This window comes from Rhinolophus sinicus, chromosome 17 (genome assembly GCF_057876585.1).
Source record: "Rhinolophus sinicus isolate RSI-liver-muscle chromosome 17, RSI-T2T, whole genome shotgun sequence".
Lineage (NCBI taxonomy): Eukaryota > Metazoa > Chordata > Mammalia > Chiroptera > Rhinolophidae > Rhinolophus > Rhinolophus sinicus.
The window spans coordinates 163279013-163304615 of NC_142517.1; the positions used below are offsets into that span (position 1 = coordinate 163279013).

Consider the following 25603-nt stretch of genomic DNA (forward strand, 5'->3'; position numbering starts at 1 on the left):
ATGAATAAAACTGGTTGGTGGAAGCTCAAATTATAGCCAGAACCCTACTTGCAAAGCATTCTGGCAATTGTAGTTTTTAGCTTTCCTGACTTTTTAGAAAAATGAATGTCAAATATATTTCCAAATGTAAGCCAGTGTTATTTCTCATGTGACTGCTGCCCGACTATATTCTACCTGCTTCCACTCTTAGCTCAGCAATGGCTTTTCATAGCTCCGTGAATAAAACCCAACACCTTATCACAGTGTACAAAGCCCTACAGGGCATGGACTTTTTTCTTCTACCTTTCCGACCTCATTTTTACCCTTGTCCCCGTTGATCACAATATGCTCCAGCCACAACAGTCATCTTTCTGTTCTTCAACACACCAAGACCATTCCCTCCTCAGGGCCTTTACTTGCGGTCCTTCAGCCTGGAAAACTCTAAGTATGTGTGAGATTTGCTCCATATTTTCATGTCTTTATTCTCATGTCACTTTATCAGAGAGGCATTCCCTGATCAACTAATCTAAAATAGCACCAACCCCAGTAACTCCTATCTTTCCCCTGATCAACATCATTAGACACTATGTACATTAATACCAAAACAAGATACCACTACACTCTCACCAGAATGACTAAAATTAAAAGACTATCCAAAACAATCTTGAAAAAGGAAAACTAAATTGAAGAACCTACCCTACCTCACTGGGAGTCTTACTGTAAAGCTAAAGTAATCAGGACAGAGTGTACTGGCAAAAAAACTTGACAGACTGATGAAAGGAACAGAATGGAAAGCTCAAAAACAGACCCACATTTATAGAGTCATTTGATTTTCAATAAAGGAGATGAAGCAATTTAATGAAGAAAAAAATCTTTTTAGTAAATAATGCTGGAATACATGAAAAACCACATGGAAAAAAAGTAAGCTTCAACTCCTACCTCACACCATATGCAAAAATGAATTTAAGATGGAACAAAGACCTAAATAAAAAACCAAGCTTTCAGAGGAAAACAAAGAATATCTCTGTGACTTAAGGTAGGCAATGGTTTCTTAGACAAGTCGCAAAAAACAACATAGAAGAGAAAAATTAATACATTAGACTTCATTAAAATTAGAAACAACTGTTTATCAAAAAATATTATTATGAAAATTAAGATGTAAACCAGACTTGGAAATACTATTTGACAATGAACTGGTATTCAGGATATATAAAGAACTCATAAACTCAATAACAAAATGGCAGACAACTGAATTTTTAAAAAACAGGCAAAAGATTTCAAAAGATATTTCCCAAAATACATGGTATACAAATGGCCAACAGCATATGAAAAGTGCTCCTCTTTTCATTAGTCATCAAAGAAATGCAAATTAAAACCACATGATATATCAGTATACATACACACAGTGAAAAACATTAAAAGATTGACAACACCAAATTTGGCAAAGATAAGGAACAAGATCTCTTATATACTGTTGATGGGAATGTAAAGTGGTACATCTGTTTTGGAAAGCAGTCTGGCAATTTCCTAAAAAAATATACGTATATCTATCATTTGATCTCACATTTATACTCCTAGGTATTTACCCGAAAGAAAAGAAAGCATGTGTCCAAAGACTTGTATACAAATATTCACACAAGCTTTATTTGAAATGCCTAAAAACTGGAAATAGCCTTAATATCCATAAACATTTGGATAAACTAACTGTGGAATAATGAAACACTACTCCTCAATGAAAAGAAATTAACTACCGTGTTTCTCCGAAAATAAGACCTAGCCGGACAATCAGCTCTAATGCGTCTTTTGGAGCAAAAATTAATATAAGATCCGGACTTATTTTACTATAAAACCTTGATACATAATATGGAGAAATTATAAATTAATTAGTCACAATGAAAGAAGCCAGACAAAAGTACCTACTGTGCGATTCCATTTATAAAAAATTCTAGAAAATGCAAAACTCATCTATAGTGACAAAGGTAGGGTCAGTGTTTGACGGGTGGAAGGGATAATAAATGGGCATGAGGAAACTTTGGGGGTAATGAATATGTTCACTACACTAACTGTGGTTTTGTTTTTATGGGTGTATATACATCTGTTAAAATGTATCAAATTGGGCTGGCCCGGTGGCTCAGGTGTTTGGAACTCCATACTCCTAACGTTGAGGTTTCCGGTTTGATTCCCACATGGGCCAGTGAGCTGTGTGAACGGCTCTCCCTGAAGCTGGGCTGCCATGAGCAGCCGGAGGTCGGTGTGAGTGGCCAGCAGCCATCATGAGAGGCTGGCTGCCAGCGAGAACTGCCATGAGCGGCTGACGAACGACCAGCGACCAACCGACTGCTTCAGCTAGGGGGAGCGCAAAGCTCATAATACCAGCATGGGCCAGGGAGCTGTGTCCTACACAACTAGACTGAGAAACAACGGCTTGAACCGGAGTGGCGGGGGGAGGCGGAAAAAGGGGGGAAAAATGTAAGCATGTGAAGTTTTTTTTTCACTGTAAGCAGGTGAAGTTTTCAATTATACCTCAATTTAAAATATGAACTAAAGGAAACAAGAGCCAATAAGACACTTTAATGCTTATTTAATGATTTACAGTTTTTATGTTACTCTGCAATTTCACTACACATTAAATTTATTCTTTCATTCCTTAGTGTCTAGTTATTTTAAGATGAGAGTAATTATAAGAGCAATATATTAATAATTGAATAGCCTGTTAAAAATACACTGAAATGTTATTTTCTGAAACAACACTGAATACTATTTTCTAAAAATGCTTCCCACACATGCTCTGTATTAAAGATGTTAGACTTAAGAACATTAATATATTAGTAATACTCTCAAGTAAATATTAATTTCTTAAGAGTTTAGCCAGTAAAATAATTTTTATATAAGATAATATACATCTGATTTCCAATTAGGCAGATTACAATGATTTTCAACCAATAATGGTCAAATGAAAATATTTTTAAACCCTGGACTTTGTCCAGGTTTTCCACCTTTCCATTATAAGACTTAACTTTTCTTCCCTATTGTACTGAATTTTTTAAAACTTAGATAATGCTATTGAGGAAAAAGAAGAACGTCTTCCCTAAATTTTTCTGGGTTATTTTCATTTAGTTCCAAAATTGTACAAAACATTGTAAGAGAATCCTTTTAATGACAACATATACTGTCATCAGTTGTTTTAACAAATGTGAATACACATAATGATTTAAAGTAATTTATATATTACCTGGCCACATCCAGGGGCAGTGCATAGAAAGGGTTTGTCATCACTCATATTCCACAGGTCCTTGTATTGCCTATAATAAAACATTAAGAGATGGCTAAATGTTTTACCGTATAGATTTTTAAATAAAAAATAATTTAAAATGTAATATTATTTGATTTTCCACTAAGTTTATTACTTTTTCTATTTGAATGTGAAATAAAACACTTTTACTGACATTTTAACCCTGTCTTCCATCTTCTTATTATGAGTTAACAAATACGCATATATGTAACATGCACATTTTATACTATAGAAAAAAAGGTTAAGGATCCTGGTTTACCAGGCTAAATCTTTCCGGTTCAACAGAAAGAATGAAATACTGTAGTTACAAAATCACCACTTTAACCTCCAATGAAATAATGGATCTAGCCAACTATCATCAACGTCTGATAAAACCATTAGGAGAAAAGGTGATGGGAACATTATAATGGCTGGATTGAGCTGACAGCACCTGACCTCACAGGACAGTCTTAAATTAACATCACTAAAAGTGGGACAAATAGACATTACATACCTCTTGATATGATGCAATAGAAAACACATGAAGTATTCTTGGGGGCAAAAAGTCAAACCTGAATCTAATCAAGGTTCTCTAGATTCAACTACAGGAAATACAGGAGACAGGAAAACATGTCAAACAACACCACCAGGTTGCAACTAGCTAAATTCTATAGGATAAAAGACCTGGTCTCTCCAATACATAAATATCATGGGGAACAAAAGAAGAGAGGAAGTCGGGGATCCAGTTTTAGATTAAAGGAGGTTTAATAAACATACTAACCAAATGCAATATGGCGACCTTTTTGGATCCTGATTTGAAAAAAACAACTACAAAAAGACATTTTTGAGTCAAGATTATTTTCCTACTTTTCTATTTAGACTTCAATTACTCCTTCTACCAACTTGTAGATTTTTATTTTGTTTTTGCTTTCTTTCTAAAATTGTATACACTGTATTTGACTCAACTAAAAATTCTGCAACACTTACTTTTCAACACTAGCTTGTGAACTCTGCAGAGCAATGTTTCCCAAAGCATTTTAAATAGGGATGACAATAGCTACTACAGAAAAAAGGTATGTGGCCAAACAAATTTGGAAAATGCTGGAATACTTTGTTTTTTGGTAGGACTTTTCAGAGCCATTAATATGTTCAAGAGAAATGACTAGAGGAGCAACTAGAATATAGCATTTCTGCCACATCCATTTGCTATTTGAACCCTTTTTCTTTTTCACAGAACATCTCCTGGGACTAGTATTACCTGGAATTCATTTTAGAAGATACTAAAACCCTAAAACATGTTTGTCATAGTTAAGGGTATTTTGATGCTCTATTTGATAATTTAAAAACACAGTATCAGCTAAACTACATACGAGATAAGTGTTTTCTTATTAACAAAAAAGAAAACCCCAAATATTTACGTAGAAAATAAAGATTTTTATAATTTAAAATATTAGCTAAAAATACCAAATATTGCATACATACCTGGCAGAATTCACACGTAACTTGAATTTCATAAGTTGAACAACTTATCACGTCCTTTTTTTCATGGCAATGATACTGCAAAACAAAGTGATTTCCCACTGTTAATAATAGTTTTGAAACATTTCTTGAAACACTGTAGAAAGTAAAAACACTCAAATAATTACACTCCCTATAACGTTACTGTCATCCAAAAATCCAGTCACTATTAAAAGTCTTTGTAATATTGTAATGCTTCTGAAATATGAACACCCATGTAAAATGCCTTAAACCCAGGTATATATTAATATATCCAACTCCATCATTAAGAGGATGAAATATTTAATTTAGCCTTTATAGCTGTAGTTGAAGAGTAACCAATAAAAGGGTGAAAAGCCTGACTTCTGAAGTCAGATGAGAAAGATGAGATCTAATATTTCAAAATATCTATTTAAAATGCTTTTAATTTTTTGAAATGTAGTTGGTGGTAGTCAGGTTTTCAGCCTCATTCATCAAAATCTATTATATTTGTCCCGTAATGTAGTTGATCTATATAAGCAGCTATCACTTTCATAACTTTATAACTTACTCATCAGGTACCAGTTTAAAGACAACATACTGAAACTATCCAGGTCAGCAGCCCTCCCATTTTTAAAACTCGGCTAACACTACTTCATCTTACATTCACCGAAATCCCATCTAGTGGTGAACACTGTAACTATATATGCATATTCAAATAAGCTAAGAGAAAAATTTTATTTTGTATATTTTTGCTTATAAATGTAATGTCAAGGATGTCTTGCTCAGAAAAAGTGTCTAAATCATGTAGGGAAGTGTGTAAATAAACAGCCACAGTTCCAAGTCCTGGAGTTAAGAGTGATCTGGTATAGCAGATAGGAAGAAGAAAGTTTTTCCCCTGGCGCCAGGCAAAATTTGTATCTAGTGGGATTCCATTTCTTCATTCACATCCAACTTTACCATGCTGTCTGTGAGAAGAGGGAATAAAACACTAGAATAACCCAAAGGAAACCTATAAAGGTTATGCTTCTATCATTGCCAGTAGAATGTGGGCTTCTCTTTGATAAGGAACTTATCCTTGGGGTAACTACCTAAAACAGTGCCTCCTAGCTTATAGCATTTACCTATTAAATATTAAGGAATGATAAATAACTGTATGACATGAACAAGTCAAATAAGTTTAGTTCACTTTATCTTAACTCAAAAAACTCTTCTAAAACTAATAAGGAAATGCAGATAAAATTGCTCTGAAAAACCAAAGCAATATTTAAACTTAGTTAAGTTTCAGAAACATTTAAACATTAAATATACACCAAGAGACAAACATGAAAAAACAGTCCCCACACTTGAGAAACTTTCACTCTAGCAGAAGAAAGGAATGCAGAAATCTAATTTCAATTCCTTTGGTAAGAAAAAGAGTTAAAATACTAGGAGAACATAGAGAGAGCACAGGGACCAATCTGATAGTTCTACAAATGCTTTCTGAGGGAGTTAAACCCTTAGTACCCTTCTCTCTCATCTTTTCCACACCTCCACCACTACAATTGTCCCCTTCCTCCAAAAAAGAAGGTCCTTACCTACATATCAGCCTATTTCCCAGTAAACCAATAAAAATTCCCATTCCTTATTACTGTTTTACTAATACCTTAGGTGAGGTAACTAAACATAACAGTTGAAGCACCTTGAGACAGACATAAATGATGATCATTCCTCTGTGAGGCTTAAATGCCATCTCTGTTAATCTCACTGAATCTCGAGCCTCTAAATCCAGATTTATCTCCCTTTTACAGCAAGATTGGAAATATGCTCCTAGGGAAGCCTGGAAGGGAGGCTTTTGTTCAACTACAAATTGTCGGGAAGTCACTAACTGCAGCAGAGGATTATCACCACACACCTCTCTGTGGCAGGCATCCACACCTATACTGGCAGGAAAACCACTGTCAGAGAGAGGAAACAGTAGGGGTCCAGGCAAAATGGAAAAGAAGTCAGTTTCTTTGGTTTCTCTAATCCCTCTCTTAGCTCTGCTTAAACTCCTTTATCTTCCTTGCCCACGTGATCTAGTGTTATCCAAGTTTCCCCTTTTCTTCTTTCAATCAACAAATATTTGAGTGGCTACTTTGTGCTTGACACTACACCAGACGCTAGGGATGTAGTGGTGAATTAGGATAAATACCTGCCCTCAAAAGCCTCCAGGATAGGGAGGGAATTTACACTAACTGATCAAGCATCCAGCTCAGAACCCTTCTTTCCAGTTTTCTAAGACAATTCCACATCTAAACACATATGTGTTCTTTCTATTTTCTCTATTTCATTGCTTAAGGCATTTTATTTTAGAATCCCAAACGTGGTTAAAGATATACTTTAAGTTTTGTTTGTTACTACATACCCAGAGCAATTTCCACTAGTGTTAAGTATCCCACATAATCAATCTTACATAAGTATATAAAACCTTTAAAGATTAAGTTTTAAATGGGGTTCAGAACTAAAGTACATCTTTATCTAAGATGTTGTAAGGAACTTTAAATTTTGCTCCCAGAAAAATATAGAAGAACAAAAATAAACAAATAAAAGCCACCCAAAAAATACCACAATTCAGATATAACTACTGTGTAACATTCCAGTCTCATCAATGTATACAGATACATAACTTTAAAAACTGTAAAAACAGTACAACTTCCTTTAAAACGTAATTATCTAAATTCTGCCACATGATTAAATAGTGGTATCATTAAATCTTAGACATCATTTTTAATAGCTATATGGTCTTCCACCATACAGACAAGACATTTATAACTAATTTTCTTTTTTTTTTTTAATTAAATTTATTGGGGTGACAATTGTTAGTAAAATTACATAGATTTCAGGTGTACAATTCTGTATTACATCATCTATAAACCCCATTGTGTGTTCATCACCCAGTCAGTTCTCCTTCCATCACCGTATATTTGATACTAATTTTCTATTAGTGGATTTTTATCCTCAATGAATATTCTTGAGGATAAATTTTTGCACAATACCTTTAATTTCTACAGGATGAATTTCTGGACGTGAAATTACTACGTCAAAGTGAAGGCATATTTTTAAGGCTTTTGATTTACATTGCTGAACTGCCCGCAAATATAGTGTTGACTTCTACTTTACAATAGTGTATAGCAGGAACTCATTTCTCAATACCCACACCAATACGTGATATTATTTTTTAACATTTTAGTCAGATTAGTGAAAAAACTAATTTTAAAGTTGCATATCCTGACACACTAATAAGGTTGAACTTTTTCATATATATAAAATGGTCCTTTATAGTTATCTGTGAAATAACTATATGTTTTTTCTGGAGGCTTATAGTTATCTGTGAAATAACTATATGTTTTTTCTGGAGCTCCCTTTGCTGATTCTTAAAAACCAGAATGTTAGTCCAGCATTCTCTCACATATAGATCATTGGCTCTTTCTCACGATACGGATCTGTGCTCATGTACCTCACTGTGTTCCTGACCTGGTCCTAGCTACTCAGCCTACAAATGCGGTTCCAGAGAACGCAATGACTTACTCAAAGTAAAAAACAACAACAACAAAAACAACCCATGGGACAAGAACCTTCCTACTGCTACACTACGCCTGCCAAATGGTATGTCTTGCTCTACTAAACATATTACACTTTGCTATTCTGTGCCTACCAACTATGCAGTTCTTATGTAAATCGCCTTTAAAAAAAATAGTACAGAAAGTGTCTTTTGGGACTTGTAGAGTCAATCAACTGATCCATTATCAAAGAAAAATCACACATAATATAAAATGCCAATAATAAAATAGTAGAGAACACTTTAATGAAAAATGAATAGAAGAAAATGGGAGAAACTGGCAAACCATTTCGTGTAACTTAAAATTAATATAAAAGCCAAGCCTCCAGAAAAAACATATATAAGGGTGTCTTCATCGGAGGCAGCTGAGGGAGGGCATTGGGAGACAGCCCAGTGCAGTGTCAGAACCTGGACAGGGTGAGAAAGGGGTCCATGGGGGGGTGCGGAGGAGGAGATGGAGGGGAGTCTGAGTTGGGCGAGGAAAATATGTGGAAGGGTACAGAGCGTGATGTGGGGTTTCAATGCCCAAGCAGGTTAAGGAGGTATCCACATGACGTAGGGAATAGGGTTGGCACCAGTCCAGCAAAGGATATCAGGGCAAGCAGGAGGACATCTACTTGATCAAGAGCAGAGGACATGGGGACAGCAGGTAATTCATTACACACACACACACACACACACACACACACACACAGTGATTGACTGACAAGTAAATATAAATATATCAAGCCTGTGGTGGGTAAAGGCAAATTCACACTGAGTGGAGGTAATTATACAGAATGAGCCTTTGTATTAGATGAGATTTGGCGATATTGGTGTAAACTCATGAGTTTCAATATAGATATAATATACAGAAATACATATGATAGTGTGTACATATATATGTGCATATATATTCATGTATTTCCCTAGCTGTGTCCACTGAGAGGGCCTAGGAACACTGATACCCCAGTAGTAATAAGACCACTCAGCACGCAGATCTTGCTGTCTAAATATCATTCTCCACCAAAAGGAACTTGGGCTCCTTGAAGATTTGGCTGATTCCAGGACTGGAGCAGGGAAAGCACAGGATGAGCCATAAGTATCTTGTGCCAGAAAGTAAAGAAGGACTTACATGTGTATTTGGTTGGAAAGCGGCCAAATCCAGGACAATTTGAGAATCAAAATAAATAATGATACTAGTGGATCATATGGTGAATAAAAACAGGATTCCATTAATCCATACTAATATAAAAGAATAAACTGCATTTAGTCATTGAGCCTTTTATATGGTACCTGGAAATTGAATTCCAGAAATGACAAAAGTTTGTGTATTCATTAAAATAAATTTCACTGGAAAACAGTTTAGATTAATTTAATACTACTAACAATTTCAGAGCTGCTAAGATTTTATCGCAGGACAGGATGTTTGAAATACAGCATTCTGTGCTGACGTCTTAAGGTGGAGTCTAAGGATTAAAGTTCCCCTTTTTCTGATGTTCGAGTTGATTGTTGTTCAGTGTAGCTTATATGACAAAAGTATATTTGAGTCAAATACGGATTTCTAAAACGGATGCAACAGTAGTGTTGCAAACAAAGTTAGCACTATATTTCTTAATGATCTAACGATTAAGTTGAGAGAACACAGTTTTCTTAAATATTATAATGTTTAGAGGGTTTTGGTTTTTTTAGGACAGTCTTAGCAAGTATGATGGTTCTAGTCTTACTTGCTCTAATGTTTAAAGGTGCAATTTTATGCCATTATTGAAAATTCTGATTTTAAAAATCTATATACCATATTATTAACATGTGTTTTCAATATGAGGCAGTATTTATGCAGTATTTAACAAAACACTAGGCTGCCAATAGAGTTCGGAGGTGGATATTCAGTTTACAGTGTACAAATTTAAAATATGCATCCCTTTAACAACGCTTTGTGTTAGCATGCAGCAAATCAAAATGGCGCTTAATATAAAAAGCTGGTTTAGGGAAATTTAATGAAAATCCTGTTCATAAATGTAATGCATATGTGTACTTTTAAGTTTTAGTTGCTTCATGTTTACACTCAGCTGTTCAACATAATTCAAATGTAATTTTACTTCATGCTATATTGTGGCTTTGTGTTTTGACTAATGTTCACCTTTCTGTTTTTGCACTAGATAAGAATCAATTCCTTGAGAAGAAATTTTTTATCTCTCTTAAATTCAGAATATTAAATTTGGAAAATCTAAAATTGTGTGTTATGTGGCTGTAAATGATGTACACGCTGTAAAATAAGATTGTCACTGTTACGTGGGATTATTATTTCTAAATGTTACTCATTGAAATGAGCATACAATAAAAAGCATTTATTGCAAAAAAAAAAAAAAAAGAATAAACTGAAAGTTTGATAAGACAGGATATTTACATACTCTCAAAGTATCTCCCTATAAAATACATTTTAACTACTAAGGGCAAAAGAGTAATTTATAGCACAAAAGCCTGGCAAGTATCACCTTAGTCAGCTGATCCACGTTAACAACACTAGACAGACGGGAAACCACTGTCACACGCCCCCAACAGGATGCAAGGAGGACGTATCATCACTTCCACGATAGCAAGGCAAAAGATAACGTTACCTGAATTTAATCATGAAGAAGTACTATACAACCCCAATTGAAGCAAAATAAATGACCTATAACCTCCAAAAGTGTTTAAGTCATCACAGTCAAGGAAAGACTGAGGAACTGTTTCAGCTGTAAAAAGACCAACGAAACATAACAACTAACTGCAATGTGAGATTCTAGACTGAATCTTTTTGCTATAAATATAAAATTATTGGAATAATTGACAAAACTTAAATGTGATGTGCAAATTAGATGGTAGTAATATATTAACGTTAATTTCTTGAGTTTCATGGTTGTATGGTGGTTTCGCAGAATGTCTTATTGTAGAAAACAGTATTTGGGGATAATGGGACATCATGTGGGCAACTTAGTCTTAAAAGATTCTGAACATAAAAAAAATATCAGGAATTTAAAAATTTTTTGAAGTTAAATTTAAAAAACATATAGAAGTTTAAGTTTTATATAAATAATATGCACTGTAATTCACTATATAACCATTATATAATTAGTATGTAGTTTGTAACAGTAGTTGTATGAGAAAAATGCTGCAAAACATACGGATTCTCTAATAATTCTCTATTTGTTTCTGGTTTATAACTTTCATGTTATGAGATGTCAAAGAGCAGAAAAACTATGTTCTGTACTGCAAGGTTAAGAGCAAACAGAATCATACTATACCAGAACAATTTCCAGACCTGAATAGAGATTTGAAGAGTGATAGTGATATCAGACAATTATTTGTCCAACTAGATAGTTTCCTTTTTTAAAAAATATGAAATGTGGGTCAAATTTGTTAAGCAAGATAGATGATCCTGTGGACTGTAGCATCAATATGCCCATGACATTTTGAATTCTATCATTCAAATGATTCAGTGGATGAAAGTATGTGCTTGACTTACATTTCTATCAAAAATAAATAAGAAGTAACTCACTTCATAGAACATAGCATGGGTAAACGACTCTTAACAAATGGGAGACAATAAATTTCTGGTGACTAGCTTCAGAAATTTCTAAAATGTGAATTTGACTGATCTAGTTAATTGGTTACAGACCTATAAATGTTGTAACCTCTTACCTTTAAAGCATATTTCAAAACAGATTTAAAATAAGGGTAATATTAAGTGTTTACTACAATGTACAGCATTCCCAAACATTTCTAATACAATTTATTTTATGAAATTGATTTGGAAAACATCTGACTGCCTATTGTACCCACTGCCATATTAAGAATAAGAGAGATGGTCCATGTCCTCCAAGTCAGCTTAGTAAGGAAGAGAAACAAATAAAACTACTACTACTAATTCTGTGATATACATACAATACCAAAGACATTCCCAGACTCTATGGGAACCTGGGGAAATAAGGCGCATACTGGAGCAGTCATCTCTCCTCAGCATCCATACTCCTGTCATAGAGTCTGACTACCAACAAAGGGCAATCCCATATATCCATTACCCTGACATACCTGGTTCAAGCAAACCAGGGGACACATCTGACCAAGTTAAGCCAATCAGATTACTGCTTCAGGAAATTTGTAAAAAGGAAAAAAGAAATTAGCCAAACCGAGGTGGGCACCAGAGATCCAAAAATCATACTTAGGACTGATGGGTATTTTCTGTCATGTTCATACTATTAAGAAATTAATGAAAGCCAGACTGGAGTAGGCATAGGAAAACAGCCAAGATGATGGAACGTAGTTTGTGATGCCTGACTATGCTTCTATGACTGGGTGACGTGAGAGTCTTCTGTACCCTGAGTATGAGACGGGGGGAGAGGAGAGAGGGAAGAAGAATAAATAAGTAACAGAGACCATATGTGGCCCCCATGAAGCCTAAAATATTTACTGTTTGGCCCTTTAAAGAAAATGTTTTCCTAACCCTACTGGAAAACATGGAAAGATTTCAATTAGGTGAACTAGATAATCACAGGGGCATGTTGGTAAGAACACTAATCGGAGTGTGGAGGATGGATTAGATAGGGCAACAACACTATGCATAAGAAAACCAGTACAAGTTACTGCTGAATTCGGGAAAGACAATGATGGTCTGAACTCAAGTAGTACCAGTTGAAATGAGAGGAAAGGACCAGTTTATGAAAAAAATGCTCTTAGAATAAGGCCTCATATCCTTAACATTGTTTCCGGACCTTTGCATGGATTGATTCCTGCCTCCCACTCCAGTTTTATGCTACCTTTTCATCTCTTGGCTCTAGTTATGCACACTTTTAATCAGCCCCATCTCTCAGCCTGGAATGCTCTTACTTCCCACTCATCTACCCCTTTCTTAAATAACACCACTCACCTCTGCTATCCCTCCACCCACTATCCCCCTCTACCCTGAAATTCAGATCTCTCTCTCAGTCACTCAGTCAATAAATATTTACTGAGTAAATATTTACTGAGTAAATATTCCTAGCAAGATGGTAGGAACTGTGCTAGACTCCAGACAGACACAGTCCCTGCCTTCATGGAATTTACATTTTATGAAAACTACTTCTAACCAAATCAGTCGACTTGAACATTTAAGTTGGAAAAGTAGCTCAAAATTATTTAACGTAGGTATCAGTGGGAATAATGCAGGAAAAAAATTATCAAGTCTTGCCACCCTTTCCTCCTTACACCAGCTTAAAATTTTTTACTTTTTCAAAAATATATATGTACATTTACATTATTTTCCAAATTTTTGTCAAAGTTAGAGTAACTGTATATTTACACATAGAGGTAGTTTCTTTTGTTCTAAACCTCCAGATTCAGATACAACAGCATAGGCCAATTTGCTTGTGTATCAATACATCTGACAAAGTCTATCACCAGACCACCCTATTTTGAAAGATTTTGTATGCCAGGCCACATTTATTAAATCAATATTTTCCTTCCATCTTTAGAAGCTACATCTCCAAGCTATAAATGGCTTGAGACCAGAAACCATTGCACTTTATAACTTTTAACATCAGCACATTGTGGCAGCCACATATTAGATGTTTAATAAAGGTATGTATTAAGCACTATATAACTTCCTATTAATGTTTCTGATCAGCATGAAATAATCATGGAATTAAACTTAGCTGATATAATTCAATCCAAAAGCAAACAACTCTGACATTTTAGTTAGCTTGTACAGCCTTAGAGTATTACCCAATACTTTTTGTCCAAAATATTTTTGAAATACAGAAAATACCTCCTGGAGTAACTCCTGTTATTATCCTTATGAAATTCTAGGAGAATTGGGACTTTCATACTGCGATCCTTTGCTATAGAGAAGGCTCCCTAGTCAGGTAAGTTTAGGAGCCTCTAGGTTAAACTAAATCAAACACTTTAATATAAGTCTTCAGTGTACTACTATGTGCTGCCATACACAGTAGCTCCAAAAGGACATTTTCAAATTTGCTGAACCTCAGAATTTCTTTTTTTTATTAAACACTCTCAGTATCGTAGGACACTAGCATTCTGAGGACTACTGTCTGAAAATATCTGTTGAATTCAGTAACATTTGAGACAGTCATAAAATAAAATACCATTTTTTTTCATTAAAAGCTTAAAATCTCTTACCTTTCTAGCTGGTGGGCCATGAGCTTTATTCACTTTGCTGCCAGGAATTCCCTCGGCTCTAATCAAGCAAGCAGTGTTTCTCAGGTTTCCTTCTACGTATCCCTATAGCAGAAAAAAGTGAACTCATTACTCTGCAAGATCTAAAGAAATAGCCTCATGCCGTCCAACTCCACTATAGCATTTTAAAAATGTGGATTTTATACTTAAAATGCACGTGAATTTTGCTTTCCATTCTATTACTTTTTATATAAAAGTTAAGATTCCCTCCAAAGTCTTCAGTGCTCCAGGAAGATGTTTATCCTGTGGCCTCCCATAACTTCCAGCACATTGCCACCTATCAGAGGTATGTTTTGAGGATGGACTACAGCAATGGAATCTTGGTGAAAGGAGAAAAATGAAGCTTTTTATTATCACAGCATCGGCAGTGCTGGCGTTGAGCATCACAATGCTTACTGTGGAGATTATAGTGTTTCTTACGTCAGTGCTGGACCGCAACACCCATGGGACCCACTATGTGCTTCTTACTAGGAAATAGCTTGACTTTTTTATACCTGAATCAGTTAGGATTAGGTTCATGTGAGTGACAGAAAACTCAAAATAACATTGGCTGAAATCAGAACTTTATTTCTCTCATATAAACACAGGCAGTCCAGAACCATAATCGTTAGGAGCCGAGGCTCCTTCTACTTTGTTGTTTTGCCATCCTTAACATGTGGCATCCTCTTCATGGTTTAAAATAACCGCTCAAGGTCTAGCCATTACATCTGCTGATCAGACAGCAAGAAGTGGGGAATGGGGGGGATAAGTAATAGCCTCCCTCTAGGGAAACTTTTCAAAAATCTCACAGGAAACTTCTATTGACATTGCATAGGCCAGAACTTAGGTCACACAGCCACAGCTAGCAGGAAAGCTGGAAAATAAATTCTTTATTTCGCCACATGCTCAGTTACAAATTGAAGCCATTTATAATAAAGAAAAATAGGAATGAATACTGGTGGACATTTTAGTAGTTTCTACCATCATACTCATCTCATTCTAAAATGTAAGATGGTTGGATACCTTGTAGGGCTGCCTTGGCAGTCTACTGAAGAAAGCTTTCAAAAGCAGAAAGTCCTGCCAAGTGGCCAAGGAGCAACACCAATGTTCATAAGGACTTCTCTACATAAGCAAGGCCAAGATGTAGGTGACAGAAGGGAAAGAATCTGAAGATCAGAATAACAATGCTAGAGTAAAGAAACAAGCTAAATGATTGTACTTGTGTAGGCAGTCCATGGAACACAGCAATCATTACATGGGACTGTTATGTAGGTAATGGGAGTGACCAACATGAGAGTGGGTAAGAACTTGGAAGAAAGTTGTTAGCAAATGCATTAGGAAAATGCAGTGAACAGAGAAGCAAGACGTAAAAGGGAAAGTAGACTTTCCTATACATTATTTGAGGCCTCAGCTCCCATAATTAGGCTATGTATGAACTTTGGAGATTTCCCTGTTGTACAGACTATTGCAAAGAAGGTTGCACTTTATCTTGAATAAGGTTGGCTGAAACAGCCTTAATATGTTTAAGAATTTAATGTGAATACCGGAAGCTAAAAAGACTACTTCAAAGCTGGCAACAAAATTATGCTCTATATACAGACTATTCCTTAAAGGGAAAGGGACCCAAACAGGATATACCACTATACAAACGTAAAATGGGGACTATAAATGAAGCAACAATTCAAAGGACAAATGGCTCTGTGGGATGGTGTTCTAGGTAAATTACTGCTATCCTACCCTAGCTACTGTACATGTGTTTCTTATATTTGTATATAATTAACCTGTGGGTAAAAGGTCGAATCTCTGCTGAAGGGGGCAAACACTGCTAATAGCAAGTATTCTAAAAAGAAGTAGTTATTGTGCCAGGAAACAGGACCCAAAAGGTAGACATCAACGTGAGAAATTAATTCTCTTGGACGTGGAGTCAGAAGACTCTAACATACTCAAGGGCAATCCTGGGTAGTAGAGAGGTTGGCTTCTGGCCTTGTGGGAAGACAAGAGCTAGCAAAAGAGAGACGGTCTTTCAAGGCAGCAGTGTTCAAATAGGTTTACGTATTACCAAAGGTTAACTAAGGCTTTCCAAAGGACATCTGAACAGGATAAGTTGTAACAAAATCAATTTCCATCTCTTCAACTTCCCTATATTTGCCTTCCTAAAAATGATCTGCCTACTTTCTTTAAATCGTCATTCTTCCGCATTTCAAAATTCATCTCTCTCACCCAGACCAAATCTTATTACAATGCATTACTCCAGGTTGTAAAAACCTCCATGGAACACAACAAGGGGATAATTTTATAGTGTCTTAAAGCTTCCATTAATCAAGGCACCATTAAACCTCAGACTTGTGTCTTTCCCTGTTTTATAAATATTTCTGTTATAGCAAAGCATGGCTTGAAGAATGGTGTTTTGCCCTGTGTTTAGGAATGCTCTGCATTCAGCTATATTGTACAGTGTGATGACAGGAACAATAAAAACTTTCATTTAATGATTGGCTCTTCCATCCTCAAAATACTGTCCATAAATGCACTGTCCTGACAGAGAGTTGCATGAAAATAAAGCAAAGAGGAAATAATAAGAAACTTTGAAAAGTTTAATTCATATTTGTTGCAGCGATAAGGTGATTAATAAAATACTGTAAAACATCAAAATATACTGGATCCAAATAAAATGTTAGAGACATGGAAATTAAATAAAAGTTCAATAATAAAAAGGAACAATGAAAGTTTCCAACTGTTAAAGATGAATTAATTCAAGTTTGTTTTTTAAAACCAATGATAACATCATATCACCATGGAAATTAGGTACTTCAAAATGGTGTCAATATCTACAAAAGCCAGAAATTTTATTTTTTTTCAACTACTTAAACTTATGATGAAAACTTTAGGAATCAATTTAGAAATGTGCAAGGGTACAGTTTATCAAAGTTTGTTTCAGGCTCATGTATGAGTGGAGTAGGCAGAACAGCCTTCCAAAGATGTCCACACAGTAATCCCTGGAACCTGTGAATAGGTTGTGTTACATGGAAAAATGGACTTTACAAATGTAGAAAGATTACAGAGCCTAAAACAGGAAGATTATCCTGGGTTACCCAGGCGGCCCAATCTAATTACATGAGCAGAGAACGTTCTCCCTTTGGAGCCAGAGAGAGCCAGCTGCAGCAGCAGTCACAGAGATTAGAAGCCTGGGAGAGACTTGACCTGCCATTACTGGAGGAAAGCAGCATTCAAAGCATTTCAGCTTCTGCGAACAGTCAGAAGAGGGACCTTGGTCCTACAACTGCAGTCAGCTTACAGTCTCTGCATGAACCTAGAAGTGGATTCTGCCCCACGCCCTCCAAAAAAGAAATGAAGCTCTGCCAACATACTGATTTTGGCTTTGTAAGACCAGAAGCAAGGGCCCAGACTTCTGACCTACAAAAACTGTGAGACAAATTTGTGTTGTTTTAAGATGTAGAGTATGTGGTAATCTGTGATGCAGAATTAGATAATAGAATGAGCAAAAACGTTGAAGGACCCAGGAGGACAGGCTGCGTCCCAGTCTTCATGGGCAGCGACACCTCAGACACAGAGTTTTGTCTATGCTATAAATTCCTTCTTATATCTTGGTCAAGCGCCACGAAATGCAAGGACTGATCCTAGGGCTCACCGTGGGAATAGCAAACTGGGCCTAATGACAAACTTAAATCTCAGAGTTTGAAAACCTGTAGCTATGAGCTGGTAAGGTTACAGTTGAGTTTTTATATTAGAAAAATTTTAAATGGTATGATTTCACTAAGATCCACTCTGGTAAGAAACAGTATACCAGTTACAGGGTTGTTAAAAAGAATAAATGAAAATAATATATGAAAAATACATATTATAGTAAATGGTATTCACTCAGTAGCTATTAAGTTTATTAGCAGTTTTACTGTATTTTATTTTGACTTTAAATGTATTTTCCTAATGCTTAATTAATCCTAATCTTACTACCTTCTTTATTTTTAAAACCAGTAACTGAGAACGACATGTTTAACTCTTAGAAGATTTTTACATTAGTCTTTAACCCATGAGTTTGATGTCATCCCATAAGGCTATTTGGTACATAACGCTTAGTTCATCAATGTAAGGAAACCAAACTCCTCAGATGTGAGAAAAACATAAGCCCAGCTTTAATGAGGAAAGCAGCAGTTTAATTCTGCCCCACTCAGAGCGGGCATGACAGAGTCCTTCACACATATCCAACTCCCACGAGTGTACTAGGGTTTTGATGAAACTCCTCAAAGTTCATGGGATACATAAAGAACATCACAGACTTTTCTCAAATATTGTATTCGTGAAAGTACATTATTAGTAATGTGAATAGTGATATCAGCCTAACATCTCAAAATATAATTTAATAAAAATATCAGTAGCCCAATTTTTAAGTTAAACTTCCTTTTTTAAGTGAGTCTTGATTACTCCCAGACCTTTAATCCGTAAGTGATATAAGCAAATTCGTTTTAAAATTTAAAATTACAACAGAACATTAAACATATATATACATACAAAGAACTTACAGATTAATGGTTACGAATATGAACAGTGCTAATGCAAGCTTTTACTAATAACATCACTTCAGATTTGGTAATCATATCTGTTATATAAATAATGTCCACAACATTGTTTTTGCTCAAGGTAGATATATAAAATGTACATATCAATGCTTTTTTTCTTACTAAAAACTTATCTTTTGTAAAATTAAAAATAGAAATTCATACCTACCCAAATATATTACAATAATTCACAATCTTCATCACTATTAAGAGTACATGAATAATAAATTCTCATTATTAAGAGAACACACAATAAGATAAGGTCTGGGTTAAGTACAATTCCCATCACAACACTGGTAAGCTCCCCTCTCCTCTCCTCAAAGTATGTCAAAATTCAAGTAAGTGAAAGAGATGTACAGGAAAACCCTCAATTCATAATCTATATTTCAACAATTATTAAAAACCTTCCTTATAAATGATAAAAGACACCAGTGACTCTTGACACTGGTTGAGAACCAATGATGTAGTTATATTAGTTGATAATTAGTAACAAATTCAAAAGAACAAGGATTAGAAATGTGCTACATATTTTAATTTAATCATCTCTTCCACTATGGAGAGGAAGAATGAAAGTTCTCACTGAAATGTTTATAAAGTGGGATTGGTGGAAAATAAAATAATAATTGTGTTTTATGGAAATCATAATATCACAATTTATCAGCTCAAAATATGGATATGCTATACTGCATGAGCTTTGTATAGAAAAAGTCTAACTCGGGGAGAAGGCGGGTATGTGAACAAAAAATATGAGATATTCTCTCACATGGATTTATGAAAATTCTATGAAAACCCATCTATATTGCCAAAGCTACCAAAGAGATGGTTGATATACTACCTTCAAGCCACATCACACACACGCCTGGAGAGGCTGTGATAAATTATTGTTCTGAATGAACTTTAACAATAATTACCACACCATATACTCAGTACTCATTAAGTTCCTAATACTGCTCTAAGCATTGTATATACATTATTTGAATTACCACAAGCTAGGAGTTAAATATTATTCTCAAAGATAAGGAAACTGAGGCACAGAGAAGTTATATTATTTGCTCAAGGTGACACAGATAAGTGGTAGAACCATGACAATCTGGCTCCTAATAATTGCCCTAAAACATTGATTATATACTTACTATGTACCAGAAAATGATATTGAGGAAACAACAACTCCAGTTAGCTACAACATGCACATTCTTTATTTCAACGGTTACCTATATGGAAATGTTACTGTGAATTTTTATAACTCATAGATCTATAGTTCAAAAAGTAGCTCTTACATTAAAAGAAACTGGCATAAGACCCAACATGTAAACTATGTAAAACTGCATAAAATTTAAGTACTATTAGATTGTCAAAAAATGTCAGTAATCTTTCAAGAGAAACAAAGTGAAATGACAGAAAATATGCAATATACAGTATCTGTTCCAGCACATAGATAGCTCACTGGTAGATAATACAGATTGGTATGATCAACTAAATAATACTGCTAAAGAAACACAACTTATTCCCATTAACAATTCCTCATTAAGTAATCGTACTTTATTAATAAACATAACTCCAAAGGTGGTAAAATCATGACAAAGTTGGTGCATTCATAGTCTGATTATGGTGTAAACTTGATCAACTGTTTGGGAGGCAAAAATGTGGCAACCATAGAAACATTTATATCATTTGACCTAGTAATCTCATTTGAAATTAGTACTCTATGGAAACAATTCAAAATAAGAAAAAAGATATGTACAGAGATGTTCAATTCAGTGTTAAAATAGGCAGAAACTGAAGACAATCATTTTCCTGTTGTTCATTTAAAATTAAGGAAATTTTAAGTCATTTGGTAAATATCATGTTAACTATTCAATAAATAAAAGGAAACACACAAGCCCAAACAGCAGAATTAGAAAAACAAAGCTATAAAATTGGGGTAACAAAGGTTTAGGATGAATTAGGCAAACTAAAGAGCATTTAAGAAACATATTTATAAACTTAATTATAGATGGTGGTAACCATATACTACCAAAATAAGCAAAATGCACTTGGTATTTTGCCAAAATGGCTTTTGCTAATTACAATCATTCCCCCTCTGTCTTGCCCCACTAATCTTGTTGAGAATCGCCGTGGTAATAAGCTATTACTACTGTAGGGAGTGCTTTCTATTCCTTGGGTATTAAGACAGAGAAAATGGTTGAGAACCTCTATCTTTAAGATACAGAACACAGACATGGGTGACTGGGACTTGCCCCCAAAGCATTCTGTTTATTCACATCCCTTCTTACTGCAAAAAAAAAAAAAAAAAAGGAAAAGTTTTTAATCACTTTACTGACACTGTCAAAATGTCAAGAAAAAAAGCATCACTAAATGTACTTAAAAATGTAAACGAATGTACCAGTTTCAAGGTTAACAGAATAAATGAAAATAGTATATATAATATACAGAGGGTGCCAAAAAAACGTATACAGAAAGGAAAAAACTGTACTAAAATTACACTGACGGTAACCACTTTGAGCACCTCTTGTAACTGCGGAAGTCAAATGTGACTTGTACTCATCTTTTGTTATCGCTATATATGGAGTATTACAATTTTAATACAGCTTTTTTCTTTCTTAAAATGTGTATACAATTTTTGGAACCCTCTGTATATGTATTTCTAATTATTAATTATAACATATGACATATTTATAATAACATATGTAAAAGAATTCCAATTATTGTTGGCCTTAAAGATCCACAAACTTTCTTAAATGCCTATGAAACTATACCTTATTCTAACTTTTTAACCTTTAGCTCAAGAAAGAGAACAAAAGAAATAAAATGTTTTGTGGTGTTTTTCCCTAGAAATAGGTAAATACTATCACTATTACCCAACCATTAAAAACTACATTAAGAGAACATGTAGCATTTTAGGTAAGTTAGCCTCAAGGAATAGGTGTGAGTATAGGATAAACGCAGAAATACTAAGTTAAACTACTGACTATAGCAATGCAAATTTATAGCTTTTTTGTTTAAGTACATTTTAATTACAGAGAATAGATAACAAGTACTACATGTATTGATTTCTATAAGGATCAGCTGAATTTCCAATTGTTGTTATTGGGTTTTAAACGAAGTTTGATTATTTGCCGAAGCTGATACAGATAATAAGATCCACAGAGTTGATCTAACATGATCTAACAATTTTAATACCAGCAGAGAACATATAAATCATTAAAACCCAACTTTTCCAAATTACAAAAATTTAGGTAGAAAAAATGTAGATGATTTCTTGAGAGGTAATACTATTTACAAGTAGCAGACATTCGATGCATAGCATGTAATTTTTTGATATTCATAGCTTCCAAATACCGAATACCAAAAACAATCATCCCTGCAAATTATTTGTTAAAAGAGCTGACATAATAACCATTTCTACTTTTATCTTAGTTGAAAAATATGAAACAAAAACTCCAACTAAAAAAGTAAATACAGGGATTTCTGGAATACATATTTAATAGAATAGAATATAGTGCCCCAAATATGAAATATTCTAATAAGGTATTTAAAAAAGAACTTTCAGGAAATGCAATCAGATCTACAGAAGGCATTATATACCTTAAAAACACACACAAAAGTCCCTGAAAGCTCCTTTCTTACTGACAATTCAAACACAAACAACTAAATTCTAAATTACCACAATATTATATTTCAAATAATTAAAAATGTAATGGCAGTAGCATCTTCTCAAACAAAGATTAAACATGTTTTAGGAAAGCAGCATACACACCACTGTAAATTTGGAAGATTCCTATAAATTACAAAGACTAGGATTGTTAATTGTTAATTATTGATGGCCTTAAAGATCTATGAACTTCCTTTATTCTGTTACTTGATCTTCAGAAAGACATCTTTTTTTTATAATACATACTTTATATCAATATTCCCGCAATTTTGAAAAGTGTACAGTGGATTCCTCAAGTCAGTGTAGCAAATTGAATTAGAAGACATAACTGCTACTAAATGTGTCAGTAGGGCACTTAACCCTGTAGGGTTGACTTTTTAACAAGCTACTCACCTTCACAGCTTTGTTACAATGGACTAAGAATACATGGTTATTTAAAGATTATGCCTAGAAAGGCTATTACTGACAATGCCAGTGGTTATGAATTTCTTCAAATAGGACAAAAAGTGTGCTCAGAGAACAGTTTTGTTCTGCTTTCAAATACATACATTAAATTTATGCATTGTTACCGGTTCCATAATTTAAAATTCCTAAGAAAGTGTAGCTTTCACATTATAATTTCGGGATTACTCAAGAGACCTAAGGTCCATCAGGAGTTATCACTTTCATACCATCGTATTCACTGTAGTTTTGTTCTTGGCCTCACCAGTTTTAAGACTCCCCATTAAGCAAAGACAGTTTTATACTGCCTAAGGGCACAAAAGTAGTCCCAGGTCTTTCACCCTCACCCGCCTTGCAGCCTCGGTTCAATGAGCGAACACAGAACTCGCTCTCTCTCTCTGGCCCTTCGGACATTGATAAAAAGCACAGGTTATTTCCCACCAGAAGCTCTGCAGTGCACCCAAGGAGGTAAAATATGGGGGAAAACACAAGAATCAATCTGCACCCACACCTCAGCCCCGCCCCAGCGGGAAAAAGTGGGGGGTGGCGGGGGCAGCAAGGACAGAAAAGGCCGAGACTTCCAAGTCCCAGGTTCTCCACACCATTTGTTCTATCGTGTTCCACCGCAGCCAGAGACCCTGACCCTATTTTCAGCCGCGCCTCCCTACCCACCTCCCCGCCACCATCACAAACACAGTCCCCAACCACTGAGTCCTGGGTGGGGAGACCAGAGCCAACCCTCCTCCAGGGTTGAAGCGGTCTCCCCGAGCCCTGGGCGCATCCGATGTGTGGCCCAGGGCCCTCTCAACTGACCAGAGAAGATAAACCGGGGGGAGGGGTCTCAGAGCCGTTATTCCTTTTTCCTCTTCGTTAGGAAAGCGTGCGAGCGGGGAGGGGCCGGAACAACGAACACCGGTTACCTAACGGTCCGGCCCGGCCGGTCGGGCTCTGGCAGCAGACGCCGCGCGGCCGCCGAGGCGGCAGCACAGCCACAGTCGCCGGGAGGCTAGGAACCGAGGCAGGAGCGCCCGAGGTGATGGGGAGCGGGGGGTGGAGACTATGGTGAGCAACGTCGCCATGTTAGTGCCTTCTTTCTCCGTATCCCTACAGTGTCTAGTCCTGTGGCCCTCTCCCCATCATTACTCACCTTTCCAGGTCACTCATTCATGGTTCTTTCGGTCGCCAGCGAGGCCTGAGCTCAACCGTGTTTACAAACTACCCCTGGAGGAAAGGGCTGAACGGCACTTTAAAGGCCACGGGCTCCCACAGGCTTCCGTCCTCTCTCGCGAGATCGGATTGACAAGCCTTCTCCCCGCCCCACTCCCGGCATTCCCCCCCTTTCTTCTCGTGCCCCTCCCCTCCACGCTCACGCCCCTTCCTCCCTTCTTTCAGACCGAGCGCCTCGGGGTCAGGTGATGCCGTCAGGCCTGAGGGGAAGGAGGCGGAACTTCAGGAAGGCGGGGATGGAAGAGGCGGAACCAAAGACACTCAGTAGCTGATGATTGGACGAAGCGCCCGGAGGGCGGGCAGCAGTTCTGGAGGGGGCGAGACCACAGAGCCAATGGAGGTGTCTCGGTAGCCCGGCCCTGCGGAAGCCTGTGATTGGCAGCCGGCTGGGTGTGGGGCGTTGGGGCAGGTGGAGGGTGAGGTCAGGGGAAGCGTTTGACGGTGTGCGGAGAGGCAAGGTGAACTCTGGAAAGGCTGTGAGTGGCCAGGGAGAGCGCGGGCTGAGTTCCCCGAGCCCAGCCCCGGGAGCCCAGTATTTCCGTTGCTGTCACTTCCTGGCCCTGGGTAGGACGAAGGTAAAGCACAGGGAGGCGCGCGCCTAAACCCATCTTCCGGTACCCTGAAGCCTGAGAGGGGGAGTTTGGATTACGCTGAGGTTTGGAAGGGGCGGAGTTTGCCGGGAAAAAACCCGCAAACCAGCTACAAGCTTAAAGCGGGAAAGCAAGTATGTCAGTTCTAGAAAGAAAAAACCTTTACTCTGAATGGCGTTCGAATTTCACTAAGCTATAACTAGAAGTGATTCTTTTAGCTCCTAAGCACCTGCCGCCTTTCCCGGAAAATAAGACCTAGCTGGACATTCAGCTCTAATGCGTCTTTTGGAGCAAAAATTAATATAAGATCGGGGTCTTATGTTAGATAAGATGGGATCTTATGTTAGATAAGACTGGGTATCATAGTAAAATAAGACCAGGTTTTATATTAATTTTTGCTCCAAAAGACGCATTAGAGCTGATTGTCCGGCTAGGTCTTATTTTCGGGGAAACATGGTAATAGTGTAGTGTATGTATGATGTTAGCATATAATTATGTTCGAAGTAATGTACCAAAAGGAAATAGAATGCCTTTTACTGTACCACGGTAATTTAAAACAGTGCAAGAACTTGTTTGTAAGAAAAGTCTCCCATATTATGGTGTATCCCATTTTATTAATTTTCCTTTACTTAGCAGTTATAGATAAAA

The 25603-nt window shown here is 36.3% G+C and overlaps 1 protein-coding gene across 6 annotated transcripts in view; it reads right to left on the reverse strand.

Annotated features, from left to right (window-relative positions):
* ATF2 (activating transcription factor 2) overlaps positions 1-24439 on the reverse strand; it is a 73753-nt gene extending 49314 nt beyond the window's left edge. For 2 of the 6 annotated variants that reach the window (XM_019727477.3, XM_074338262.2), the window contains exons 1-4: positions 24286-24439; positions 14439-14540; positions 4733-4807; positions 3212-3281 (exon numbers count right to left, since the gene is read on the reverse strand). In XM_019727477.3, coding sequence (XP_019583036.2) covers positions 3212-3281; positions 4733-4764 — 102 coding nt within the window. In that variant the 5' untranslated portion in view covers positions 4765-4807; positions 14439-14540; positions 24286-24439. Of the gene's footprint in view, positions 1-3211; positions 3282-4732; positions 4808-14438; positions 14541-24058; positions 24172-24285 lie in introns of those variants that run through there. The other 4 variants (XM_074338286.2, XM_074338282.2, XM_074338270.2 and 1 more) reach the window with 4 other exon arrangements.
* Positions 24440-25603: the final 1164 nt, after the last annotated feature.